This window comes from Myripristis murdjan, chromosome 21, assembly GCF_902150065.1.
Source record: "Myripristis murdjan chromosome 21, fMyrMur1.1, whole genome shotgun sequence".
Classification (NCBI taxonomy): Eukaryota; Metazoa; Chordata; class Actinopteri; order Holocentriformes; family Holocentridae; genus Myripristis; species Myripristis murdjan.
In genome coordinates, this window is record NC_044000.1 from 12996588 (window position 1) to 13012500 (window position 15913).

At 41.2% G+C, this 15913-nt stretch overlaps 1 protein-coding gene across 3 annotated transcripts in view; it reads right to left on the bottom strand.

Moving 5' to 3' along the window:
- LOC115379838 (partitioning defective 3 homolog B-like) overlaps positions 1-15913 on the bottom strand; it is a 283828-nt gene that overhangs the window by 113618 nt on the left and 154297 nt on the right. For 2 of the 3 annotated variants that reach the window (XM_030080759.1, XM_030080758.1), the window contains exons 16-17: positions 15768-15910; positions 9669-9713 (exon numbers count right to left, since the gene is read on the bottom strand). In XM_030080759.1, coding sequence (XP_029936619.1) covers positions 9669-9713; positions 15768-15910 — 188 coding nt within the window. The remainder of the gene's footprint in view (positions 1-9668; positions 9714-15767; positions 15911-15913) is intronic. The other variant, XM_030080760.1, reaches the window with a different exon arrangement.

The window sequence follows — 15913 nt, forward strand, 5'->3', positions numbered from 1 at the left end:
TAAAATTACTGGACTATTACTACTATTGGAAGCTCTAGCATAAACATGTCTTAGCTGATATTTTAACCTTGTGCTCTGACAGAACAACATTTCAATGTTGCAGTGTGTCTGCATGATTTTATTTCTGCCCAGAGATCCATCGGAAAACTTCTTGAAAGAAAACCTTCAAACTAATCACGTTAACATGTAAACTGTTATAACCCTAGTTTAAAACAAACACTAAAAAAGTGAACCCAGTGGGCTTTTGCCTCAGTTATTGGCTTTATTATCTGCACACTGAAGTTCCCTGAGATCTTATTTTATTTATTCAGTTACAATAGAGCATGGAAAGAGCAATATGAAACACTAATAAATATCTACCACTGAAAAGAGATCAGCTGGCTAATGTGTATCATCTTTTAAATGGTGATAGGAACATGGCAGTCTCACATTTGATGTTGGCATTAGTCACTGATACCTCTGACAGTAATGTACGAACGCTTAAGGAGATGTAGACTGAAGTTACTGAAAGATCCTTCCTCTGACTTTCACATGCATGAGCAAGGGCACCAACATGCAGTCAGACTCAGACTCAGATACACACACACACACACACACACCACCTCTTAGATGTATGAATCCATCAGAGAATGCGAGTAATTAGTCCCTGTACCTAGACAGGAACAAATGGCTTCTCTTTTATGGCCGTCTCATTCTCTCTCCATCCCTCTTTCTTTCTCTCATCCTTATGCATATCATACAATATACTGTACATGTCAGAGACCAGTTCATACAGACAGATGGAGACTAATGGCTGGACTGATAAGAAACGACAGCATTGTATAGAGACCATCTCCTGATTACTGCTCACCTCTATTGGCTGACTGGGGGAGAAGGAGATAGGTCAAAGGGCACACAATATACAGAGAGGCAGACAGGAGTGCACACAACAAGATACACACACACACACACACACACACACACACACATTATGAGGTACTGTATTATGAACACACAAATGCTCATGAGAAGAGGCTGACGCACAGATAAAAACACACACAAGCCAAATGTATTCAAGATCAAGCACACGCACACACACACACACACACACACACACACACACACACACACACACACACACACACACACACACACACACACACACACACACACACAGCCTCAAAAACACAGAGGCCGACAATGCATTCTCAAGAGAAGATGCACACACAGATGTGCGTGCACGCACACATACACACACGGAGTGAGGCATAATAGTAAAAAGATGGAGAAGCAGAGATTGCTTAGCTCTGCTGTTTAAATTGTGTCTAAGAGCTGTTGTTAAGAACACAAACAAACACACACACACACACACACACACACACACACACCACATACACAAATTGCTCTCTTTGTGACAAATTAATCCATCAATCCCTATCAGCTCAACAAGGTGGCTTTCAGGACAAATCAACAACAAAGTCTTTTAGAGGTAGGGAGGAGAAACCATGAAAACAAGACAAAAAGAAATTTATTTGTAGGAGAAAGAAAGAAAGAAAGAAAGAAAGAAAGAGGACAGCAGGCAGGAAGAAACAATCAGAGCGAGCAAGAAAGAGAGGAATATAAGAGAGATGTGGCTCTCTTAAGACTTAGTTTTGGCAGAGTCTTGTCAGTGTGTGACTGTTGTCAAAGTCAAAGTTGCACTGGGGAGAGATTCAGACAATGGACTGCACCATTCTCCCTCAGCATCACACACAACGGCCCTCTGACACACACACACACACACACACACACACACACACACTCAAACACTCTGAGAGAGATGCTGTTTATTCTAAGCTCCTCTGCCTGTTTGTCGGCCTCTAAGCCTGAATGACGTTGGCAAAAGAGTGAGGGAGAGAGAAAGAGAGAGTGTGGTGACAGAGAGAGGAGAGAGAAAGAGAGAGAGACAGGGGGTGGGGGGGTGCAGGGACTGACACTGGGCAAAGTGAAAGAATTAAAACAGAAAAACGTAACAAAGGCAGACTGGAATAGTATTGAATATTTCCATAATACAAAAACACTACATGAACAGCTTGACTTAGGGTAAGTGTGTGTGTGTGTGTGTGTGTGTGTGTGTGTGTGTGTGTGTGTGTGTGTGTGTCCTCACAAGGAGATGAAAAAAGAGAAAAAAGCAAAGTGAGCCCATTCCATAATTACAGGCTGTAGTGTCTCAGTAGTTGTGCTAACAGTAATAACAGTGTTTTACAGAATGTCTCATTCGTCTGTTAACAAAAAAGCCAGAATAAACTAAGTTGTCATCTAATGGCCGACTTATTTCTATGCTTGATGTTAGTTAAGATGCAGGTAGAGGTGCTTCAACCGGCAAGGGGCTGACAGGAAGTGAGGGCGATGATGACAGTCATACATACAGTTTATTCACACACAAATGTATATGAATGATAGTACACATATAGTGTATGTATTTGTATGTATTATTTTGTTTATGTTTCCTTCAAAAACACTCATAGCTGACAGATTGTCCGTATCATGAATGGGAAATCATTTACAGGTGAAAATTTCATCCGAGGTTGGTTGCGGTTGAGATTATAGATTCAGTGATTATAACGCCTCTGTGTTACAGCGTTACAAAGTTGGGTGAACCAACACGGCAGTGCAGCGGCTTCATTTTTTATTACATCATCAGCAATCCAGTTTTTTATTTTAGATCAGCAATGAGAAAGGTCTGACAACTGCTCGCTCTTTCAGGGGCCGTTTACCAACAATCACAAACTGTGCCACGTAGGCTTCACAGGCAGCAGCACATGTACACACTGTCCCACTGCAGTGCACAACAGCTTCCATGTATCCCCCTTCTCATCTCTCTAATAGACGATCTATCCTCACTTACAATCCCACGACATCGCTAGACTTTCACCTTAATAGCATTTACTGTGGCCAAGAAAGCCGTATTCATCGACAGGAGAGACAGAACAAATGTGTCAGCAGAACTCACGATCCGGTCCCATTCAATAACACCTTTCTCCTTACCTGCAACTCATCCAGAGCTGACTCCTCGCGACACCGCCTCACTCACTTAGAGCTTCCAGACCCCAGTATGGCAACTCAAATTAACAAAATAATCCACAACATGTTTGCTCAACACTGCCCATCAGGAGTGGTACCCCCATCCATAAATCTTTTATTTATTTATTAATTTATTCGTCTTAATGTCCTAGCGCTTGTGTTATTGTTCTGCAAATAATTTTGTCTTGTAAATATTGCTGTTATCCACCTGTGGTGAAGAATAAAAGTTTTCAGGTCATGACTTGAATTAGGGGTTAAGATTAGAAACAGGATTACATTCAAATATGTGTACAATAAGTGTAATAATATGTGTTTTAGAAAGGTTTAGTCTCAACTAAGCTAGGCTATTTCCTTGGACTTCTGGTTTTATCGGATGGGGAATTTTTTGGGGTTTCTGTTTGTTATCGGTCGTCAGGACACTACATGAGCGCACAACAATAATCACGGACCTGGAGGATAGAACACAGGAGGAAAAACACATACAACACGCACTGAGGACATGTCAGTATCCACAGTGGGCAATAGAAAAAGGTGCACAACAGGTCAGAAACATCAAAACACAGAAGAAACAGAAGAAACAAAAAAGTAAACAAGAACACAGAGGAGCCGTTACATTACCGTATGTCAGGGGGATCACAGAGCGCATCCAAAGAGCATTAAGAAAACACAACATCAACACGCCGGTCAAACCACACACAACACTCCGCCAGTTACTGGTTCACCCCAAGGACAGAATACAACCAGAAAACAAATGCAATACCATATACGAAATTCCATGTCAATCATGCAATAAAACATATATCTGGGAGACAGGGAGGAGGTTCACCACAAGGAAAAAAGAACACAAGAAGGAGTGCGAGAAGGAGACAGCAACAAGACAAACAAGAACAATAAAGGAAAAGGCACAACAAGAAAACTACAAATCAGCCATCACAGATCACTGCAAACGGGAAAACCATGTCATGGACTGGGAGAAGGCCAGAGTCATCCGCACGGAGGAAAATAAACACCAGCGCTGGATCAGGGAGGCAATTGAGATCAGGAAGCGAGGCCCGAGGACCATCAACAGGGACGAGGGAGCATACATGCTCTCCCACACCTGGAGCGGCATCCTGCAGGGGGCGAGCGGACAGCAGAAGGCGTGACCGACCTGTCAAAATCTGACAGGTTGGTCACGCCTTCCAAAAAACAACAGCTGATAAAGATGCGTCACACCAACACCCAGTGACACTCTGATGAAGGCGGAAGTCAAACGCCGAAACATGTCAGGTAAATAAATAAACCTTATATGTCTGGAAAAAAGAAAATACATAGAAGATTTTGAAGTAAAGTAAAGTAGGTAGTTGCACTCCTGATATCAACATGTGTGTTTTGAATGAGTGTGAGTGTGGGAGGAGCAATAATCAGTAGAAATCTAGAGTCTGCCTGTTAAGTGTGAAAAAAGAGAGAAAGAAAGAAAGAAAGAAAGAAAGAAAGGAAGAAAGAAAGAAAGAAAGAAAGAAAGAAAGAAAGAAAGAAAGAAAGAAAGAAAGAAAGAAAGAAAGGAGTCAGCATGCTGTCACTGGTGAGCTGTCTCTGGTTTGGCAAACACAACCGGTGACACCTCCATCATTATGATTTCTTTCTACCCTCTTTCTGTTTACTCATATATCTACTGCTCTTGTACTCTCTCTCTCTCTCTCTCTCTCTCTTACTTTTGCATTGTCTTTCTCTTCCCATCCCTCTTTTCTTCACCTCCCTCAATCTAAGTGCATCTCGTCAGCACAGCTGTCTAAAAACGCATTTTTCTTTCACCTCTCCCAAAACATGCACACACACAAACCCTTGAAAAGGCTTTTAAAAAATGCACAACTGTAGAAGGGTGTGCACGCACGCACGCACGCGCACACACACACACACACACACACACACACACACACACACACACACACACACACACACACACACACACACACAACACACACAGATCATCATCCTTTCCACCACGACAAGCTTCTCATCTTTCCTGTGGACAGACATTCATTGCTAACTGTTTATTTTCACAAGGAAACATCTCTCATGTACTAAATCTGGGACACACACACACACACACACGCACACACGCACACACACACACACTGCTCCTGGCTGTCTGCATCACCAAAGGAAAACACAGAGGAGGAAACACAGCTGCAACCATTTGCTTAATGTACTGTCAGCAAATTTCACTCCTGTGTGTGTGTGTGAGTGTGTGTGCGTGCGTGCAAAGTGGCCTCTTTGAAGTGGCTTACAGGGATATTCAACCAATGGTGGAGAAAGGTAGGGGATGATACATTACTGTATGTATCTTCTGCTTTTCTTTCTTTGATTTGAAATGAACTGAATTATTTCTATTGTAACGGTTTCCTTTTCTATGGCTGCACTGACACATCTGATGTGAGTCACTACTGAAATCATAACAATGCTCTTCCTCTATGCTTCCACAAAGATGCTACGCATGACTGTCCACACACACACACACACACACACACACACACACACACACACACACACACACACACACACACACACACACACCGTGACGAGTGGAAAGTAAATTAAGATTATTTTGACTGAACTAGTAACTGTTCTGATGTTCTCTGAGTGTTTCCATGGTAGAACATCACTTTTGTAAATATTGTGGCACTTCTGGGGAATTTTCAACAGGAGACATATTCATTTGTCATGAGTTTTTTTTTTTTTTTTCTTAAGGACTTTTCAACATGCTCCGTTGCAGCTTGCACACACAAGCAGACACACAGCGGCACATATACTGATTAACGTCCAGGAAACATCTTCGCACTATCCACACACACACACACACACACACACACACACACACATGCGCGCAAACACGTCGCCTCCACATGCAGTCACTTTGCATCTCAGATTCAGCGAAATTATAATATAATATGAAATCTTCCAACATTCACATTTTCCACAGGGTAATGGAGACTTTCCATTACCATACAGGGTAATAGTCTCTGTGTGTGTGTGTGTGTGCGAGTGTGTGTGTGTGTATGTGTGTGTGTGCATCTGTTTGTGTATGTGGTACAGTTGCCCAGCGGTTTCTTGGGGTGTGGAGGGAATGACCATTCCTGTAAGTGAAACCAGCTTTCCCATAAGTCATTGTTCCTGAGCTCCGCACTTCCCAGGCTCTCCTGCCACCGCTCCACCCCACACTCTCCCTCACCAAAATCTATGCAGCTGTCGAACGTCCCAGTCCAGCATTTTTTTGGAGGCATATCAATTATAATAATACATTACAGTAAAAGAAAGTGGGTTGGGAAAAAAAGCTTCATGTTTGCCAGACTCTCTTTCTTGCTAAGAGATCTCCAGTCCGAGTGGCCCTATAAAATGGGAGAGACTTTGACGAGCAACAGGTATGGGGAATGTATAAACAGGCTGGAGTAAAGGGAGAGGTCTGGAAAACTACCAGAGGCAAAATGATGGGGGCCCTTCAAAATTTAAAGGGTGTAGTGGACATTCAGCAGGTATAATACTGGTGACCACAGAGCAAGAAAGACGTTTTTTAAAAAAAAAGATATTATTGAGTGTCCATTTTTCCCCAATATGTGCTGCAGCAATCCCTAAATAGCAGGACTACCTAATGAAAAAAAATATCTTGGCAACTTTCAGATCCCACTGCAACTCAAAACGCAGGTCCAAAAAAGTCAATAAACTAACTCATGTTTGAAAGCTCAATACTATCCAGTCTTTGTGCAATAGCTTAGTCATTTTTAGTCATTTTTAATGTAGAAAAAATATCACAAAATAGGGAAAAACACTGAAACAAAGCCAGTGGTAGCACTGAATCAAGCTACAGGTGGTGTTAATGGTACTCTTTCTTCCACAATGTACTGTAAGAAATGTACTGTAAGAAATGGTATTCATTTTGCCATATATTTAAAAATAATAATAAAAATAATAAAGAAATGGGATGTGCCCTGTAAGGCCCAAACTCTCCAGTGGTATATCATAAATAATTTTATGTTTATGTAAATAACTAACCCTAACCCAGGCAAGCAGACAGAAAGAAACAGAGACAGAGGCAAAAGGAAACCAGTGATCATAAAGAAATGTTCAAAAAAAAAAAAAAAAAAAAAAACTGATACTCAAAAACTGAAACTGTTTAAAGATGACAGCTACACTGATCCCATTTTTGCCAAGGTTCAAAAAATGAACTGGAGACATAACGGGAGGACGGGGGAAAGATTAAAGGGACTTCTGTTCTAGGGCGAATGTGGTAAAGCCTCTCTATGCCATTGTTATGATGCTGTCATTTTCTCATTTGTTTAACACCAATTTATGTTTTCATCGTTATTGGATCTCAACTCTCCAGAAAACATGCACTTTAGATGGGATCATTTTAATGAGTGAATGTATTTATGTTCATGACAGTGAGTGGGACTTGCTCTTAAGAGTAAAATGTGCACTTTGTTCTTTCATTTCAGGAAGAGAAAGTACTTGCTGTAATACGTTTGTTTTAGCCTAATTATCTCCCACTTCTGTATTGACTCGAGAAAGTACACTGCACATTCACCAAAAAAAAAAAAAAAAAAAAAGTTAGTTCTGCTTTCACATTATAAGACATACAATAATCATGCAGCCCTACATCCAAATATGGATGATGTTTAGATATAATCTGGAACTTCGCTATGTATGGAAATTGAGTAACTGCTCTATATTACCCAGGTACCTGCACGTAAAGGAAATTCTCTCTTTTTGATAGAAATACTATTATTTCCATGTGCTACTGGACAAAGAGTCAACACTGGCAACATATGTTTTGATAAAGGTACAGTCTAACAAAACATGCTTTGTTCGGGTCTTTTTTCCACTTAGCCCTATTTCTCAGTATGGACCCTTTTCAGTCCCTCTGAAGCACTTGTCTTTTTCCTGTAGAACATGTTCACTTGCCTTCCCTTTTTTAACAACCATCTCTCCTGTCCAATACAGATTTAACTATTGGCCCAAGTCTTGCTTTTACACTGCATGTTTTCTGAACCGCTGCGGCACTTTGGCTCCAACCCCTGGAGGAAGAGACGATGACTGAAAAGAACAAAATCAAAGTTTGTTCCCTTCTCAGCTGCACAAAGAATGTTCTGGTAATTTGTTTGAGAGTCACTTTTGTTTAACTGTGTACTTACTTGCCTCCATTGTGCAGCATTCAAGAAGAGAGCTGCCCACAGTAACTAATGCAGGAGAGATGCAGGAGGAATACATGAAGAGGGGCTTAAATGCCTCTGCCTAGCATGTTTTGCAGCAGACTTTGTCCTGCTGTATGTTTTGCATAGTCCCTCGCTCATTCTCTTTTGAAATGATGGAGACCTTACAAATAAAGTCCCATAAAGGCCCAATATAAAATTAAGGCAAACAGAAATGTAGAAACAGGCCAGACAGATTGAAAAGAGTGGGAAAGGCAGACAGGAAGACAGACATGTGGAGTGGAATAAAGTGGAGTGCTCTTCGATTCAAGTACAAATGAAGTGGGGGGGGGGACTTCAAGGCAAAGAGAGAAAGAGAAAAGTTTGATAAGAAACTTTTAAAAAGAAATGCATGTGGGCTAATAAGGAGAGAGGTTTTGAAGCAGGGGCCATGTCTCTGTCCCTGTCCCTTTCCTTTTTAAGAGCTCCTCTCTCCTTCCCTCTCTTTCTCCCTCTCTCTCTCTCTCTCTCTCTCTCTCACCCTTAAGAACAAGCCACCCTATGTCTGTCTTTAAGAAGTGGCCATGGTCTCTCTCCTCTACTTTCAAGAACAGAGAATCTCATCTCGCTCTCCAGTCCTCCTGCAAATCTCACTTTCATCTGCACTTTGGTCAAATTAAGGAGGGATTTATAGAGGGAGGTAGAGAGGAGCAGAGTGTATAGGAGAGTGGGGAGGAGAAGCAGGGATGCGGGAGGAGAAGTGGAGTGGCATATAAATGCAAGTGGAGAGAGATGGCGAAAAAATAAAGGAGCAATCTGGTGTATAGTGCCTTCAAACGCAGAGGGCTGATGAGGAAGACAGAGCTCGATAAAGTGGTAGGAACTACGAGGAAGAGAGCAGAAGTGCTTTCGGTTGCACTGAGAAAGGAGAATACGTATATAAAAAAATAAATAAACACTTGGGAATCCAAAAGCGAAAAGAGCACAGAACTTCATGTAGCTGCAGCACACTGGAATATGTAAGGTTTTATTGTGTCAGTGGCAGATCATACATGAGCAAGGTCAGCTGTGTTAAGTGATGTGATGCACACTAATTATATAAAGCATGATATGTAATGACCTTCCAATGCCAGGATTGAGCCGGAAGTCCTTCACCTTGGAAGGAAGTGTAACAACATGCTAGAAAATGGTGGGTAGAAATATGTTTTTTTCATCTCTCGGCCTTTCTTTCTCTAAATATGTCTTCTGTGTATTTTTCTCTGCCTCTCCTGCTGTGTGTGTTTCTCCAGAAACACAGCGAGAGAGGGTTAGACTTTATCGCTGAAATGTCCTGAAAGCCACCTTGCTGGTCTGATAGGGATTGATGGATTCATTTGAGAGCAATTTGTGGTGTGTGTGTGTGTGTGTGTGTGTGTGTATGCAGGTGTTTGTGTGTGTGGGAGGGGGGTGTGTCTTCCTCACCTGTTTTGTTTCCGACCAAGGATCCTACATTGTTCTCATCCGCCACTGAAACAAGAGAAACACATGTTAATATACGTTAACGGAAACACACTTGTGCAAACACACACACTCCTTCACCTCTCTCTCCTCTCTGATTCCTTACTCTATAACCTTGCTTGTAGCCCTACCAAACTTTCCATTTCTCTTGCCTGATCTGCTGCTGCTGAATTCCCAAATGTCCTCGACTGCAAAAGTCAAAGTGCCGTCCACATGTTCCATATCCTTGAATTACTAAAGTTAAACTTGTTTCAGTGTCATCACATCCCTCTTTCCTGTCCTCTACTCAGTCTTGATTTACATCGCTATCATTCCCTTTGTCGGTCCTGCTCGTCATGTCTTTAAATCTTTATCCATGGGTCTTAGAAGTCATGTCATCATTTGTTAGCATTTAGGAGATTTGTGGATTTAAGAAAAAATCTATTATCCATGGGAAAAAACGAATGGAGCTGATTCATTCAAACATTTTACAACATTTGATGTGATTTGAGGAAAAAAAATGTTTTGATGACCCCTTGCGTAATTATGAATTGTTGCTGTGATTATCCCCCCTCAATACTTTGGTTGTCATCTTTGAAAAAAGATGAGATCAGCAAAAATATGTAGGCACAGCAAGGTAACCAGCCATTTTTCCCTGGCTCAACAGCGAGCTAGAATGATTCTTGTCATGAATTTATTCTTCAAAGCCAGTCACAGAAGAGCCAGCTACATATTTAACGTGAGTAGCAGTTTTAGCAGCAGTGGAATTCAGTGGATCAAGCCCCACTTAAGACAGAAACATGTGTAGGTTAACCCGTCCACGTTTAAACGTCAGCTTAAATCACAGACTGTGACAGGGATGATTATGTGGAAACCCAGTGGATTTTCCCCACAGAGAAAATGTGTTTCCACACTGTGGCAAAGGTTTGTGCTCAAAGTGACGTCAGACTTCTGAGGCCCATTATTCCTCCTGATGTCTCTCGGTTCCTCCTTTCTGTTGCTCACAAGCTTTCTTTGTTTTCCTCCATGTGTGATGCTAAGTCAGGTTTATTCATTTCCTTGCTTTCCGTCCCTCCTGACTCTGTCCACCTGTCTCTCACTTCATTTTTCACTCCACCCTTCCATTTCTCCTTCCATCTCTCCATCCCTTTGCCTCTCCCCCCTTGCCACTGCCTCCTACTGATCTCCCTCCACCGCAGGTTTCTTAGTTTCTTCTCTCTCTCTTTCTCTCTCTCCCTCTCCCTCCTTTCTTCCCTCCTTTGTTCCACCATTTTCTTTGCTCCTCCTTAATCCTCCTTTCACTTTCTCCATCTCTCCCTTCTTCTTCTCTCCCTCCTCCATAAAACAGGCCTGTGCCAACAAGGAACACGTTGACTAGTAGCACTGTGCCACACACACACACACACACACACACACACACACACACACACACACACACACACACACACACACACACACACAAACACATCTAGAATATCACTATAGGCTTGGTTCTCATTAGAAAACTATTTGCTGGAAGAACCCATGTTGCTTCTTGGGTTCTGTGGTCTGTGTGTGTGTGTGTGTGTGTGTGTGTGTGTGTGTGTGTGTGTGTGTTGTGGGGCAGGGGGCTCTGGTGTCTGTGTGTGTCTACCAGCATCTGTCTGCGGCTAACCAACATGACTACTTCAGCAGCCAAGCAGCTGCGTGTGTGTATGTGTGTGTGTGCCTACTTCAGCATATTAGTAGATGCCACGTGTATGAAGCATTTTACATATTATAGAACCATGCTACTGGGGGAGACTCGCATTGAGAATAAAGTGCTCTTCTTAAGGGATGATATCAACGAACACAGAGAAAAATATGGACTGGATGAAGACTTAAATTAAATTATCTTATTTTAAATGAAAATGTGTCAAAAATGGATAAAAAATAACATAGGAAACTGACAGAGGCAATGACAAAGAGACAGAAAGGAAGAGAAAAGAAAGAGATAGAAAAATACTTAGCGACTGAGAGTCAGAGCAAGAGAGAGAAACAGGGGAGGGAGTTCATAATTAGCAGCTGATCTTAAATGATCTCTTAAATTTTTCATCGGGGCGGGAAGGAAGATGAAATCAGGACAAATTAAATAAAAATGAAATTATGTAACTGACCCATGAAAAAAAATGGTATTCCATCTTTTGATGATGTTCTTTCTCTCTCACATACACACACAAATGCACTAAGTAGGTTTAGATGCAGAAACTCAACAGCAGAAATACATCTCGGACACACACCCACATTGTATCAGTAAAGTGGTTATTATCATTTGCAGCTTGCCAAAACATAGCTGTCACAAGGCATAAAGCAGTTGTCTAACACTGATTACAACGACTACATACAGTAATTGTATGCCATCATCACAAGTTGGATAAAACTGTATTTATAGACCTGGAAAGTTAGTAAACAAAGACAAAGAGTTTGCTTTGTTTAGCTGAGGGAGGACACACAATTCTTCTTTAACTATGGAATTGGACATAAAATGGGTTGCTGGCCTTCCTCCATTGGGAACCCACATGACAAGAGCACACATATGTTTCCATGAGCCTGCTACCAAAAAGTGAAATAAGAACAAGACAGTCAAGTGGTTAAGTCAGCTGTCCCTGAAGCCACATGTATCGAGCTAATCTGGGTCTAATCTGAAATCCTTCCAGCTTTCTTTCTGCTCTCCGACCGTTTGAAGAATAAACCAAATAATATAAAATAAAATAAAATAAAATAAAAAAGGCCAGTGGTGTAACCCTTCTTTTATTCTTTTTTTTATCATTTTAATCTAATCTTTGATTTGGAAAGATCACTTCCATTTTGTGAAACCATTTGGCCACGATCCAACCAGTGTGTCACTGGAGGTCACCAAACCACCACATCGGCATCCTTGAGGGAACTGGGATGTGGTTTAGGTCACACAGCAAGAAGCAACTGTGCACCAAATTCCAGCACATTAACAGGACAACAGAGTAGATTTTTTTGTTTTGTTTTTATGAGAATGGCAGGATTGATTGATTGATTCTTTTATTTCTGTCATGCACACTGAGTGCCCAACCTTTTTGTTTTTTTTTAAGACTCCAAAAACACAGTTACAATGATGAAACAAGAATTATGTCCTAACATGCTAAAAATCTAGCAATATTCTTATCAACATGCTTGCTCTCATTCACCATCACAGTTGCTGTTGTTTGTTTCACTTCAACTCTCATACTGTGTCTGTGGTGTGTTAGCTAATGCTAGACAAATGGTTGATCCAATCACCTGCTAAATATTTTGTAAACAGTCATTGCTGCTTCCCCTTCTCCAAACAGTTTGAACGCAACAGGATCAGACTCTGTTTCATGAAGTGAACGACGGCAACACAATACAGCTGTGTGAGGCTGGGACATTGCACAAGGGGAGGAAATTACACAGCATCCAATTCCAAAAATAAACACACTGAACAACCAAACGTTTCGTCAATTCACATCCCACCGATATATGAAATAGATGCAGCCACTGTTTTCTCTGCAATGCAGCCCAGCCTAAATCTGTCACTACCTCCATATTCTTTCAGCTCCTTTACTGTGACCTGCTCTTGCTTCTAGAGCCCGTAGTCAGCTCTGCAAATCAGAAGCACTGCTACGCAACAGTCATGCCTACAGTCAGCTGCGCTAATCAGTAGAAATGCATTAAGAGTCAATGCCAGCGCAACTGGCATCATCCAACATTGTGCAGCAGTTGTGAGTTATGGGTTACTGACTGATATTAAACCATTAGATTAATTCAATGTGACAATGAAAAATAAATCCCCAACTGGGAAAAAAAAAACTATAAAATATAGTCAAATTTAAAAAAAAAAATAAATTATGACATTACTCCCTCACCAATATGTTCCTTAACCAGCACTACTTTTATCATGTACTGTCACCATGATGCCATTTCGGTGTGTATCAGTGTGTGGGCGTGTGTGTGTGCGTGTGTGTGTGTGTGTGTGTGTGTGTGTGTGTGTGTGAGTATGTTTTGTGTAGACATCTATGTGAATACAAAAACAACAGTACATATTAGAAACTGTGTACTTACACCACAGGTTCCTCCTATAGACTAGATGATCTAATTAGATTTTGGTGGACACTGCTGCATACATTTGCATATCAATCAGGACACAAAAAAACAAAACAAAACAAAAAAAAAAACACATTTCTGTGTTTTCAAGTATGAAAACACAGAAATGTTTGTTAACTAATGCATTAATAATCAAGGACGCGATTAGCATAACTGTTCATGTTTTATATACTTAATATTTCTCAAGGACAATTGGAAAAGGGTTGGAGTTTACCTGCTGTAAGGATCAAGCCTTTGAACTAATCAGTTTTCCTTGTTAATGCTCATGTCACAGTTTTGTTTGGACTGAACAGCTCACATCTGATTCCACGACATCTAATCTAAATATTCAGCTTATGTTTTTTTGTGTAATGTATTTTATTTAGATTTTTTATAATTCTTTTTAATTATGCTAAACTTTTTTAAGTCTATTTTTTTAATTATTTCTAATCACCAGAGTAAGCAGTCCACTCACCCTATGTAGTGTTTTACCTGATTGGGACAGAAGAGAAGAAGAGACACAGGAGAGAAAAGAATCGAGCAGGATTTAGTGATTCTCAAGAGCTGCAAGGGCTGCACCGTTTGACCATTTCTGCACATATGAAATCAGCTAAAATTTTGAAACCTCCATTCTCTGCAAAATCTTAACATATTTTAATATGGCTAAAGTCTAAGGAAATGAAAGAATATATGGGTGTATAGACATATAGTATGACATATAATTCCACTACTCAAGTAGAAATGGCCATTCCGTGCTGTTTACATATTCTCTCTCTCCTGTCTCTCTCACACACACACACACACACACACACACACACACACACACAGTTGGCAGTGGAGCCATCTTGGGCATGAAGGCAGAGGGAGGAAACATTTAAAACAATAAGCTATTGTTCTGCTGTTCTGTTGCTCCATCCACTGTCATATAAAACATATGCATGCAGACACACACACACACACACACACACACATTGGTGCAATCATTCCACAGTCACTCAATCCTCGAGTCACTGAACTGGTAGTCCAAAATGAAGAATCAACTATGCTGAGGTGGAACTGAGTTTTCATACTGGAATTCTGTATATCTATATTAATAAAGGTGCATTTAAAAATCACACAGCACAAACTGCACCATTTCCCATTGTCTTTGTCTGACAGTCAAAGGAAAAGAGAGGAAAGGAGAGAAAGAGAATGGGAGATAAGGAGGAATTAATCGGGTCAATGTGGGTTCACACATGAAGAAGTGCTGTCGTGTGTCATTTCTACAGTAAAATGAGACTTTCCTCGAGTCATTACAGCAATGATAGCCATGAAAACCACCACTTCTTCCTTCTGCCTTTACTTGTCTACCTGCATGTCTGACTTTATTCCTCCAGTTCTGCAATATCAACATTCTTACTGTTTTAATTAGAAGAAAATGACTGAAAAAAAAAGAAAAGAAGACCATTTTATTATTCATGAGAGCAAAGGAAGTTATTTTACTGGCTCATGTTTTATTAATGCCACATCCCTTACTTTACTGGTTATCACAAATGTGCTTTCACACACACACACACACACACACACACACACACACACACACACACAAACAAACAATTCCTACATGCACAGACAGCCGTTATATGTAGCCACTATGAAAAAGCCTGATGTTCATGCATGTACACACACTCACAAGCAAAAAGTGATCACAAATCATCCGGTATGCAGAAACCATGCAGCAGGCAGGAGAGAGATTCCCCCTTTAACATCCCCACCAACTGTGTGTATGTGTGGGAGTGTGTGTGTGTGTGTGTATGTGTGATTGTGCAATATACTGTAAATGTCTGCATGCAGTAGGTGCAAGTCAGCATATGTGGCTGTGAGCGACACATCATCCAGTGCAGCAGCCATGCATCATTACTCCGGTATTCAGGGCAGAAACACTGTGCACCGACTCTGTGCAACATGCATGCAGCCACCATGTGGAGCTAATATACAGAAAAGTTTTCCCACCAGTGTGCTGTTGCGTCTGAGTCGTACCCAGGTCCATGCTCTTGGAGGCTTTGACGTGCTGGTACTGGCGCTGGTTCTGGTTGTGGTTGTGGTTCTGGGGTGCAGACAGGGGTCCAGCCGGGCTCGGGGGCAGAGAGGACTCCCTG